This window comes from Anabrus simplex, chromosome 12, assembly GCF_040414725.1.
Source record: "Anabrus simplex isolate iqAnaSimp1 chromosome 12, ASM4041472v1, whole genome shotgun sequence".
In the NCBI taxonomy this organism is placed as follows: Eukaryota; Metazoa; Arthropoda; class Insecta; order Orthoptera; family Tettigoniidae; genus Anabrus; species Anabrus simplex.
In genome coordinates, this window is record NC_090276.1 from 90,512,624 (window position 1) to 90,525,999 (window position 13,376).

Below are 13,376 nucleotides of genomic sequence, written 5' to 3' on the forward strand. Positions count from 1 at the left end.
GTAGTCTTCTGAGCGGACGCCGGGAGTGCAGGCCTCCTTCAACCAATCGACGGGAAATTGTTCTGGTCGATATTGGAACAGCCAGGGTGTCTTGCACATGCTGAAGAATGGCGGATGACGTGGCGTGCGGGGCTGCCACCGCTTGGCGGCGGATGCGCCGATCCTCGCGTGCTGACGTCACTCGTGCTGCGCCTGGACCCCTCGCACGTGCCACATGTCCCTGCGCCAACCATCTTCGCCACAGGCACTGCACCGTGGACACATCCCTATGGGTATCAGCTGCGATTTGACGAAGCGACCAACCTGCCCTTCTCAGCCCGATCACCATACCCCTCGTAAAGTCGTCTGTCTGCTGGAAATGCCTCCGTTGACGGCGGCCTGGCATTCTTAGCTATACACGTGTCCTGTGGCACACGACAACACGTTCTACAATGACTGTCGGCTGAGAAATCACGGTACGAAGTGGGCCATTCGCCAACGCCGTGTCCCATTTATCGTTCGCTACGTGCTCAGCACAGCGGCGCATTTCACGTCATGAGCATACCTCAGTGACGTCAGTCTACCCTGCAATTGGCATAAAGTTCTGACCACTCCTTCTTGGTGTTGCATTTGCTCTGTCAGTCAGTGTATTTGAAATGCTAGAAGTCATTAACTAAAATAAACATTATGGGAAAAATTCATTTTGATGGTTCCAAGATGTCACACTAGTTTCATTTAGTGATGATAGCCATTTAATGCCACAATGCTAAAAGACACCAAATGAAGTATAAGGCGTGATCCGTTTGAGGGCATTGCTGCAGCAGGCATGCAACGTAGCGTGACTCTAATGCAGGTATATAAGCGTGCACATGTAGGCAAACGGGTTAGTGTGGCAGTCGTGTCGTCCCGAGGTGAATGCATTAAATGCGGCCCCGTGAACTATGGCAATGTTATTACCAAATGCGTCCAAAATGGACCAACATGCTATTATTATGTTCTTGACTGCAAAAGGACAAACACCAGTGGACATCCATCAGAGAATGAAGACTGTGTATGGGGAAGCATGTCTGTTGAACACCACCATTGTGGAATGGCGTGCCAAGTTCCATGCAGGTCGCGTTTCGACACAGGGCGCCGGTCGATCTGGGAGGTCAGCCTCGTCCATTATGGACAACAACAAGCGGGCAGTGGATGAGGTCTATAGTACTGACCTCTCCCTATGTGATTATCAAGCCTTCGATTCCCTCAAAAAGACGTTGAGGGGTCGACACTTCCTGTCGGATGAGGATGTGCAGCAGGTGGTTACAGACTACTTCACGCACAGTGTTTCACCACGTGGGGATCTTCAGCCTGGTGTGTCGGCGGGATGATGCCTCGATGCTCACGGCGATTTTGCCCGATTGGCATCCTGATTCAGGACTGTACGGCCATCGAACGGAAACATTTTGATCGCTCTTTTAATATCTTTTTTCTTTGCTAATTTTGATTTCATTCCACGCCGACATCTTCTGTAATGTAAATGATAATTGTTTATCTTTCTTTACAATATTTTTCATATTTTCAGTTTTTGTCTAAAGGCTAAGGGAGATAACCCTGACAGAAAATCTTCTCTAACGTTAGGCCTAGCAAGTCAGTTGGAGAGTAACTGCAATCACTTTCAACACTTATACGAAACTCAGATGTACGCAAAGCACTCGGAGTAGACAACAACACCCGCAGACCCACGACAGGTATGATGACTTACAGCCTGATGATAGGCCAGGTCTTGCGATTGTACAACAACCCTGGAGAAGACAACGCACTTGAATAGGAACAATCAATGTACTGAGTTTGACTGGGAAATGTGAAGAGTTAGTAGATATCATGGAGAGAAGCAAAATATCAATCCTAGGACTGAGTGAAACTAAATGGAAATGTAAAGGGAAGAAAGAGTTGAGGAAAAACTATACCCTCTACTGGAATGGTAACAACAGAGAGATGAGAAATGGAGTAGGATTGATATTGTCTAAAGTGTTAGATGGTATTGCAGAGATCCAGTACATCAATGAGAGGATAATAAAGGCAACAGTTCACCTTGGGAAAGAGAAGCTGACACTGGTGCAAGTGTATGCCCCTCAGACGGGTTGCAATCAAGATAAAAAGAACAAGTTTCTCGAAGACCTAGAGCAGATCATCAGTGAAGAGAGGGCAATCATCATCGGGGACCCCAACACACAGCTCGGGACAGAAAGGAATGGCTATGAAAAGGTGATGGGATCACATGGCTATGGGAGAAGGAATTCAGAAGGTGAACAGCTCCTAGACTTCTGCATAAGAAACTGTTTGGTAGTAAAAAACAGTTGGTTCAACAAAAGAGTCAGTCACAAGATTACCTGTTACAGCTGGGATGGAAAGAGCAAGACGGTCATTGACTATGTCATTACGGATAAAGAAAGAAGTAGACTTGTGACTGATGTCAAAGTAATTCCAAGTGAGAACCTCAATAGCGACCACCGGTTATTAGTAGCAGATCTGAAAGACATTAATGTACCAAATATAACAACCAGGAAATTACCTAAGATTAAGGTGTGGGAACTACAACAGATTGAAAAGAGGACTGCCTATCAGGACCGTATAAGAGGACATGAGAAAGAGGAAATATCCTATGACAAGAGGACAACTGCCTATGGAAGAAGTGGAGAGTGGTGAGGCAGAGTGGACAAGATTTAAAAACACCTTGATAAAACAAGCAATAGAGGTTTGTGGGAAGACAAGTGTGAGAGTAAGGGAAAAGAAAACAAACCCCCTGGTGGAATGAGAGAATAAGATCCTCAATAAAGGAAAGGAACATGGCACAAAAAGAACAAGATAGAGAGAAATCCAAGCCAGAACAGGTAAGGGACGAGGGGAAGATCAGAGATCTCGAGCAAGTTTACAGGGACAAGAAATTGAGAGTTAAAAGAGTAGTAGAAGAGGAGAAGATAAAGAGTTGGAAGAAATTTACTAAAAAACTAAAGAAAAACAGCAGAGGCAATATGAAACTATTGTTCAGAGTGATCTGTAATGTCCAATGTTCAGTTGAAACCATCAAAGCAATTGAGGATCCTAATGGAAACCAGGCCAGGAATGAAGAGGACATAAGAGAGGTTCTGAGGAATCATTTTGATCACCTATTGAACAGGACAGAAGCAGATCAGAGAACAAAAGTACCAGCTGTTGAAACCTGCACAGATGAATCTCTCATTACATGGGCAGAAACAGAAGCAGCCCTTAAGAAAATGCTGCAAGGGAAATCCCCAGGAATCAATGAAGTCAGCACGGACATGATTAAAGCAGTAGGAGTCCAGGGTTTACAGTGGTTACACAGAGTGCTCAATGCAGTTTGGAAAGATGGCAAGATACCTACTGACTGGAGCAAGGGTGTCATTATCCCCCTGTTTAAGAAAGGAAATCGCTGAAAATGCTCCAACTACCGGGGAATAACACTCCTTTCTCAGGGGCTTAAGATTCTTCAGAAAATCTTAGAGAGCAGATTGCGAGTCATCTTAGAGCCACAGTTTGAAGAGGAACAGTATGGCTTAAGGCCTAACAGGTCCACAACAGACCTAATCTTCAGTGTCCGTATGTTAATGGAGAAATATTGGGAAAAAAGGCAAAGATCTGTTTATGGTTTTCCTTGACATTCAGAAGGCATATGACAGTATTGCAAGAGAGAAGATATAGGAATGCCTGAGAAAAACAAATGTGCCAGAGGGACTGGTGAGGAAAGTTCAGATGCTGTATGAGAACTGTACCAGCTGTGTGCAATTGGGTGACGGACATTCATCCTGGTTCAAGACCGAAAGTGGAGTTCAGCAAGGCAGTGCACTATCCCCATTATTGTTTATCACCATCATGGATGACATAATAAAGAACATATAGAAAACCTTTGGTGAACTAAATGCAATGGCCTTTGCTGATGATGTTATGATCTGGGGAGAAACTGAGGAACTAGTAGAGTCGAGACTCAATGAATGGAAGGTTCAGTTCCAGGAGCTCAAACTCAAGATACTCAAAACAGTAGTGATGGCAATAAATAGAGAGGGACATCATGCTAGGAAACCACCCACTAGAAAGTGTGTAATATCTCGAGATACACTAGCCACAAAGGAGGTGGCAAATAGAGTGCAGAAGAGCTCTCACTTTTACCAGCAAGTACGAACACTCCTATGGGATTCCAAAGTACCAACAAAATCAAAGCTAGTGATGTTCAATTAGTACTTCATACCAATCTTAACCTATAGTATTGAAATCTGCACCCTCAGTAAGAAAGACTCATCAAGATTGCTGGCATCTGAGATGAAATTCCTTAGGTCCACAATTCAAAAAACCAAACTGAGTTAACGAATGATGTCGTTAGGAAGGAAGCTGGGATTGTTACATCATTGTTAGATCGGATCAGCATGTCCAGACTGAGGTGGTTTGGGCATGTAATGAGGATGGAACCAACAAGGACAGCATACAGTATGTTAACTTGGAGCGACAGATGGCAGGGAAACGGATGGTGGGAAGATCAAGAACCCACTGGATGGATATTGTAGATCGGGGAAGGACACTGGAGGACGTCATTAACAACAGAATGTATTTCAATAAGACAGAATGAAAGAGGCTTGCCAGCAGTACCCGGGAAACTGCAACTGTAAAATGATGATGATGTAAAAATTCAGGATGCTTGTGATTATTCATTATTTGTGACTGATGTCCTGTCCTTGCGCCTGAAAAGACCACTGTGAAATGTTTTAGCTTAGAACTAAGGAATTCTCACTCGTCACAATATATGTATTGCGGGTCAGTATTTCTCCAAAAATATTATCACATGGCGGTTTTCTCAGGCACTATGACTGGTTTGTTGTTCAATATTAATTATTTGTAACTGAGTAAAATATTTCTCAGGTAACTCTAATTCAGCCCAATGAATTTTTCTTGTACTTTTCCCGTTGCTGCTTAAGAATGACGGTGGATGAACTCCCAAGTAGTCTTATGATGCTGCGTTACTGTGTTACTTCTGGTTGTTTCCAAGTGTCCACGCCTTTCCTTAGTGTGTGATGTTTGAAGATTACATCCTCCCTCTTTGCTCATTTGTTACCTCTTTTTGATATTACCGAGCGAGTTGGCCGGGCAGTTACGGGCACGCACCTGTGAGGCAGTGGGTTCATACCCCAGTGTCAGCAGCCCTGAAGATGGTTTTCCGTGCTTTTCCATTTTCACACCAGGCAAATGCTGGAGCTTTACCTTAACTAAGGCCACGGCTTCTTCTTTCCTGCTCCTAGTCCTTTCGTGTCCAATCGTTGCCATAAGACCTATCTGTGTCGGTGCGACATAAAGCCAATTGCAGGTTAGAAACTTAATTTCTGTATTGACAGTTAAACTTACATTTATTATATCCACCTATTCAATACAGTTTTCATCTGCTGAGATGAAATTTTATTCTACCCAAACATGCTTTGACTCCATTTGAGTCATCCTCAGTGGTTATTTTAGATTAAAACATTAAAAAATATTATTATGTTTACAGAGTACACTTATAAGAAATAAACTGACAAGAGGGTCTATAAGTAAAAATGACATCTTAATGTATGTTGTAATCAATTCCTTCTATAGTCAACATTATGTATGACCTGTTAGATATGTTGATCCATTGGTAAAAGTTAAATGCAGTGGTAGGTTTTTTATTATTTTGTAGTTACTTGTTATATTGTTGTATTGTAATTCTGGTAAGTGCAACTATCAAACGGATTCTGTCATTTTTGTTGCCCACTTAACTGTCTATGATCTGCTGGTTTAAATTCATGTCCTCAATTGCCATGTTCTGTCTGCAATGGAGGACAGGACTTGTGTATTGAATAGGAGGATATAATAAATGTTTATATTGTTGTAAAAGTAAAGCCAATTCTTCTTTTTCTAATATTATTTGAAGATCTCTCATGTTATTCCTAGTTATTCATGCTGTCAGCAGATATTTACAGAATATATGCACCTCATCTGTCATTAAAAATAAAATTACTACTTGTCATTAATTATAATTGGATATTTGAAATACAAAAAAAAAAAAAAAAAAAAAGACTGGAATGTTAGATAGATATCTAGAAAAATCAAGTGACCAATTTTAAAAGCTAAGAAATTATGAATGTTTATCCAACACACTACTTTTTAGGTAAATAAGCTTGGCACTTTAAGCATAGAATTGTACATTTTAAGCCAGCATTTGACATCGCACAACAAGATGTGCCCTTCACAAATCTGACTACCCCTGCCGTGATCTTGAGGACAATACTATGCTACTGATCCATCTTCTTTGTCACGTTGCCATTGTTGTACTTCATTGATTTTTTATTTTTTCTAGTCTTCTGTTAACACCCTCTTCTTTATATTCTGGATAAAGGTACACCCTGCTTTCTGCGGATATACTAAAGCACTGTAGTACCATACGCTGCTGTATGGCTGTGAAACTTGGACACTCTATCTCCGTGATATCAATAAAACTTGAGCGCTTCCACCAACAGAAAATTAGATACATGTTGAATATTAATTGGGAGGACTATGTGACCAACACAGCAGTTCTTGACAAAGCGCAGCTAAATAGCAATGAGGAAACAATCATCGCTCATCAGCTGAGATGGTTAGGCCATGTTCACTGCATGGGTGATACCAGGCTTCTCTGCCAAATTCTTTATGGTGAACTTTGCTCTGGCAGTAGAGCTCATGGAGCCCCTCTTATCCTTTTAAGGACCAGCTGAAACACATCATGAAGACAACTGGTATAAACATAGAGACGTGGGAAGAATGTGCTGTGGACCATTCCCTGTGACGGGACACTACATTCACTGCTGTCAACTTGTTTGAGAAAGAACGCTGCAGACATCACGAGGCCAAGCGACAAGCAAGAAAACTCCGTCACTTACAACCCCGCCCTCCTGTATCCATTCAGTGTGATTTGTGTGGGCGTATGTTTTATGCCAGGATTGGTCTGTTTAGTCATTGCAACACATCCATAAACTGAGTTGAACTGGTCAATGTATGCAGGAAGGAGTTTTGTATATACTCGGATCGAGTTGCAGCTGACCATACCTGAAGTACTAATTTGGGTAATACGTGAAGGGGCTATAACAAATGATCGGAGATTTGCTACGATAGCCCCAAAAGGAAAGGGTGATAAACGTAATATGTATATGTTGCTGCAGAAAGCAGTGGTATTTTTTTTGTTGGCACCTGTTTGTGTTTCACTATCAGTGGAGACAAAAAGTTACCTCATCTGTTGGGTCCAGCAGGCAGCTGAAGGTTTGTATGTTGCCCTGCATTTTGTACATTGTGGGAAGAGGAAATACAAACTGCTCACTATAAGAATATAGGACTTTATTGCAGCACGCTGCAAGTACAGTTGTAGACTAGGGGGAGGGGAAATACATGAAAGAAGGTGATGCAGCATTGAAGAAGTTACATCGACTGCACAGTAAGGTTCCCCTTGCATCAATACAATCATTCTTACAAAAGTAAAAAGGTATACACTGACAAACTAGCATCAAGGAACACAGTCCATTGACATTCACAGAATCAACAACACACATACCACTTCACAGTACACAGTCACCAGGCAAAATACTCCATTTCCAAAAAATAAATTAAAAAATTACAATATATACCATATATATTTTCATTGACCGAGTACACATAATTCCTCAAACTCGTAGCAAATTCATCACACAACATTTGACATGCTGAGAGTTACGTTGTATTAAAGTATTAAAGTATTAAAAATGTAATCTGAAGTTTTCTTTGCAAAAAAATAAAATTGGGATGATCTTTCATCGGCATCATTAAAAATCCCTACATTATTTTGAAGGACTCGAGCATTCTGTGACACACTACTCAAGTAGTAACGAGACTGTCTGCACTGAACCGGACTAATTGCAATATAACTTTGTAGGATGTGATCATCGCTGCATGTCCACAGCAGATGACCTGAGCTACATAATATTTTATTTTACATTATAAGCGATACAGATATTCTGACATATTCCGTATTGACTTACAAACTCACAAGATCCTTTTCCTGGGCCGATGATCTAGCTCTTAGCCCCTTTAAACAACAGGCAAAAAAAACAAATACTTTTCCTTTTATTACAAGGTCCACCCAGTCAATACTGAAATATGTTCCAGTTCAGCTAAAAATGAACATTCACAAAATAATTACATAGAACATGTTTCAATCCATTTGAGTCAGCTACAAAGTGTACAAATAATTTTCACTTTAAAAATATTACACAATTATCCACTGAAGTCCTCATCATCACCCTCCTTTCCCCTGTCACTTCCTCTTCCTCTCTCCTTCTACCATTCTTTTCCCATCATTTTGTCCCAGTCCAGGTTTCTTCTTCTTGCACTGCTCTTTATTGTTCTACGTCTCTCTCCCTCCCTCTCTTTCCCTCAAATTTCATCTGCATCATCTGTTTTGGTATTCTTTTCTCCTCCATCCTCTTTACATGTCCAAGCCATCTTAGTTTATTAGTATCAGTTCTCTTATTCAGGTTTTCTATTCTGACTTCCTTTGTAACATATTGTTTTTTAGTTTGTCTTTCCCATCATAATTCATTTCATTGGCTTGAATTCTACTCTCCTCCCTACTTGTTGCTGTCCAGGTCTCAGCTGCTCTTTACACTTCCTTATTCCAGACAAGGTTTCCTACACTCTTCCCTGTTGCACCCTCTTGCTGATCTTCATGTCTAGCCTTGTATTCTTCAATAATTCTCACCCTATGTATTTGAAGCTGAATAAAATTTCAAGGTATTGACCACCAGTTTTCACAATGCCCTTTTCTTCTCTTTCTCCTATTTTCCTGTTAATAGAAACAGTTCTGATTGTGAATGAGAAGGCTGTTTTAACAGGAAAGTAGGACTTGAATTTTCATATTCATATTTTAAACATTAAGTGCATAACTGTGAAATTTTTCATAATTGAAAATGATTTGTACACTTTAGTAATAATTTGTAGCCAAGGAGAGTCCAAATGGATCTAAATATCTTCTATGTAATTATTGTGTGAATATTCAATTTTGAGTTGAATTGGAACATACTTTACTGTTGAGTAGGGGAACCTTATTATAAAAGAGACATCATTTTATAATATTCATATACCATACATGTTTGTAAAATAGGTTTGTAGAGCATAAAATTGTGTTAATTTAGTAAAAAATCTACCTTTCAGTATAAACAGCTTACTATTCTGAACTGCTCAGTCATTTCTCAGTAATTAATTTTAACATTACCATTGATATTCTCTCTCTCTTGAGACTGTTAAGGAACGCTTCGGACTGACGATCGTTTCAGTAGTGACTTATGGATGGAACCTCACCTAGGTTTCTTGTAAAACAAAGGCTCTGTATAACAAGTAGTGAAATGAGTGAGGATTCACACCTAGTCTGTGGTCATCGTGGTAGGAAAGGCAGAGCAGTAACAGAAAATAAAGTTTGTAAGTAATTAATTACTGTGGCTGTTTGTCTCTTATAACAGTCCTGTGTGGCTCTCTGAGGGATAGAAATTGAGGAATGAGCACCGAGATGAAAGACAAAAATTAATAGAAAACCTTAATTGAAATACTGGATCATATGGAAATTATTATGCTGCCAGCCAGCTCTGTCGTGTTTGCCTCTTACGTACATTCCCAGTTGGATCAGGTATTTCAGCATCATCAATAGATCCGCTCACCTCTATCACATCTGCTTGATTCACTGGCTGTATTAGGCCTGTCATCAACAATCACTTTACTTTTGACATCAGTTACTTTAAGGACAGAACACTCTTACACATAATGTTGCCATAATCTCCTCGAGATGTCCGTGGAATTCTTAACTCTAGCTACGACACCACTTCTCTTTTATAGAAACAAAGTTGCTAATAAATAAGGATCATATAAATGTAACGACACAGCAGGAGTACAAAAGTAGCTGCCATGATAGATATTGTCACTTCGCTAACGAGTGATAGCTGGCACTGTAGAAAAGAGCAAACTTCTTCACCCACTCTCTTTGTCAGTATTGGCTGAGAAAATCACAACGCTCCTATCAAAAATTACGTTCCCAGAAGGGAACCTTAATTTAATTTCACCGACTATGAATATTATACTCGAGCTCTTTGGTCCTTTACCAGCGTTTCACTGCATCCTCGTACAAAGGAGGCTCTATGGCACCTTGGAGAGTTGTGTGTGGCGGCGGTGAAATACGATATCTCCTCCTTGTCGTAAGAGGTGGCTAAAAGGGGTACTGTGCAGGCTTGTCACTTTCATCTTTTCTATCCAACCCCCCTTGATCCCTCCCTTATTATACCTTATTTTTCAAAGGATTGGACCTGTTCCTGTTTCCTCTCTAATCAGAGTTAAGAGATGATAGTTACCCAGTCATCACCAGAGTGATGAGTCCACTGCCAATCTGGCACAAAAAGCTGAAATACTTTAACTTCTGCTTCATTTCGAACTCACATTGGTTATGTGCGCATTAGCTGAAGGACCGCTGTATGTCAACAGTTCAGGATTCATACTTGGCGTGTACTTTGGCCCTTTGCTTAGCAATTCATCTGAAAAGGGCACATTTTATCGGGAAGTGTTGACTGGAATTTTAAACTAATAACATCCCTGAATTTCCAACGTCTATGGCTCTAATGCTGGATGTAGAAAACATTTTATTTCCATTTAAAAACCGAAGTTAGCACTGTTATGTTGGCAGATATGGAATGTATTGGAAAGTACTTCATGTTTTATTACGAGCTCCTTAGCAACATCAAAGTGAAAACGGATTTTCAATATCTTTAACAGCTTACGAGTTATTTGAGGCAAACGTTTAAGCTGACTTGTCCCATATAATAAATTCTTCGTGATATTAATCGCACAAGAGGAGATGACAAATATTACTGTCAATGTAAAATTTGGAGTTGCCAGATGATAAGAACGAGATCATCCCTCCTGATACCGGTGGTGATTTTCAGGAGGACAGACTTCAGCTCTAACACGAGGACCAACGAGAGTAAGTATGAATACTTTCTGCCGAGTTTGTTTCCAACCAAAAGGTGGATCTGTCCGAGGTTTGCTGTTTTCTAATACAAGATAGGCCACCACTCGTAGAGCACCACACTTTAAGTACCACAAAGACAAGGACGACTACAGGACGAGATATTCACGAGGAATCTGGCCCCTGTAGCCGTAGACACTGTATTATCTGTCCAGGTAATTGCTGAGCCAGGAGAAGATGGCGTCCTCGTTACGCTGCACCCAGTGGATGTTGAGGCGGATCGTCTCCAAGCTCTGCATCAGGGACCGACTTCCGGACCCCACGTTCATGTCCCGGAAGAAAGAGGACACCTGAAAGAAGAAATCCATCCTCCAGCTCAGGAACCCTGCATTAAATGTTCTACCCTATGTTACTGCAAAATAACTGTTCCAATGGAAAGGAACAAACAAGTGCTATTGAGTCAGGGTGGGAAGAGGACGAGCTCATTTCTCATCAATCTCAGTTCTTTATCTTATTGTGTTTGTTCATTTCCTTGATTTTGACCTCTTGGATGCCTTTACTCATCTGGGTTTTGCTCTATGTTTTTAGTGTTTTACCACCTACTTTCTTTTTATTTCCTTTTCCTGTTTTTATTTAGGTCTCTTCTTATCCTACATCTCCTTTATACTACCGGGTATGTTCATAAGTTTTTGCCAGTTTTTGTGGTAAAGAAAACACATAATTTTCAAAGGAAATTAGTATTTTTTAAATTCAAAATATTAGCCATGGGCTTCTACACACTTCGCCCATCTTTCAGGTAAATTATGAATACCATGCCAGAAAAACTGCTTGTCTTTTGCAGCAAACCATTTTTCATTGAGCCATTTTCTAACTTCCTCGAAATTGCTGGAGTGCTGCTCCATTGATGCAAAGAGGTGATAGTCAGATGGCGCCAGATCGGGGCAGTACGGTGGGTGTGGAGTGATGTCCCATCCAAGTGATTTCAGAGTGTCTTTCACTGGTTTTGTTGTGTGAGATGGTGCACTGCTGTGTAACAAAATCACTTTGCCATGTCTTCTGGCCCATTCCGGTCATCTTTCGATCAATGCGTCATTTAAATTAATCATTTGTTAGATATGATGTTATGCATTAATGTTTTCACCGGGCTTCAAGAGTTCATAATACACAATACAGCTCTAGTCCCACCAGACATGAAGCAAGGTTTTCTTGACAAAGCGATTTGACCTTGGTGTAGAAGGACTGACTTCGCCAGGTGACAACCACAATTTTCTCCGCTTTGTGTTTTCAAAATAAATCCATTTTTTGTCACCTGTCACAATTTGGTACAGAAATGAATTTTTTTATGATGTTGAAACAGCATTTCATAAGTGACTTCAATTTTCAATTTGCCATTCATTCAAATCATGTGGGACCCATTTACTGACTTTACTGATCTTCCTCATTGCTCATAAATGCCTACTGATTTTTTCTTGTGACACATTTAATGCTTATGCCAATTGTTGTTGAATTTGAGTCCAGAGCGCGCACTGTCTTTCACATTGAAATCACCGCATTTAAAGTGTCGAAACCATGTCTCACATGCTCTAATCGATGGAGCGTGTTTGCCATATGTTTCTACCAGCAAACAATGACTTTCCACAGCCCTTTTCTTTTGATTAAATAAGAAAAGCAGTGCGTGCCGCAAATGTTCTTTTCCAGGCACAAATGTCGACATGATCACTGAACGATACAACACAGATGCTAGTGTTTGGCGGACTAAACTTGTGTGTGTTGGTAGGTTAATGTCAGATGAACAAACTGACTTATGTGTCAAATTCATACACTGCGTACTGTTCGCTGGCGCCATCTCTTAGTGAAACCGGAAAAGACTTATGCATACTCCTGGTATTTAAAGTTAAAAACTTCATCACTGATCCGTATTGAACTAATAATTACAATGATAAAATGAGAAAGATGTTCCACCTATTCAATACAATAATATTATTGCATGAATTAATATAGCAACATATTTAATATGTTATGGGACCGGTTTCGATATATGTCCATGTCATCATCAGCCGACACAAAAATGGCAAGAAGTCAACAAAATTGTAACACTTATGACACTTTTCTTGAATTAAAAATAGAAGTTCATGTAGAGGTTCTTGAGCAATCTTGCTACAGATCCTGAGGTTAAAAAATGATGCAATCTAATTCACAATTGTTGTTATTCAAGGAATAAAATTTTGTTGCTAGGTAACAAATGATATGATTTTGTTTTAGTACTTCAAAAGGTGGATAGTGGTATATATAAAAACTCTTAGAATATGAGACTATTAGTACTGATATGGATTTTATGAGATCTAAGGAAAATAAAATAAATTAAAAATAAGAAATAGAAAAG

The 13,376-nt window shown here is 40.1% G+C and overlaps 1 protein-coding gene across 2 annotated transcripts in view; it reads right to left on the minus strand.

The window, feature by feature from the left end:
* Positions 1-10,017: 10,017 nt before the first annotated feature.
* The window catches only part of LOC136884548 (endoplasmic reticulum aminopeptidase 1), a 241,319-nt gene continuing 237,960 nt past the window's right edge, over positions 10,018-13,376 (minus strand). For both annotated transcript variants that reach the window (XM_067156802.2, XM_067156803.2), the window contains exon 17: positions 10,018-11,343. In XM_067156802.2, the coding sequence (XP_067012903.2) occupies positions 11,197-11,343 (147 nt within the window). In that variant the 3' untranslated portion in view covers positions 10,018-11,196. The remainder of the gene's footprint in view (positions 11,344-13,376) is intronic.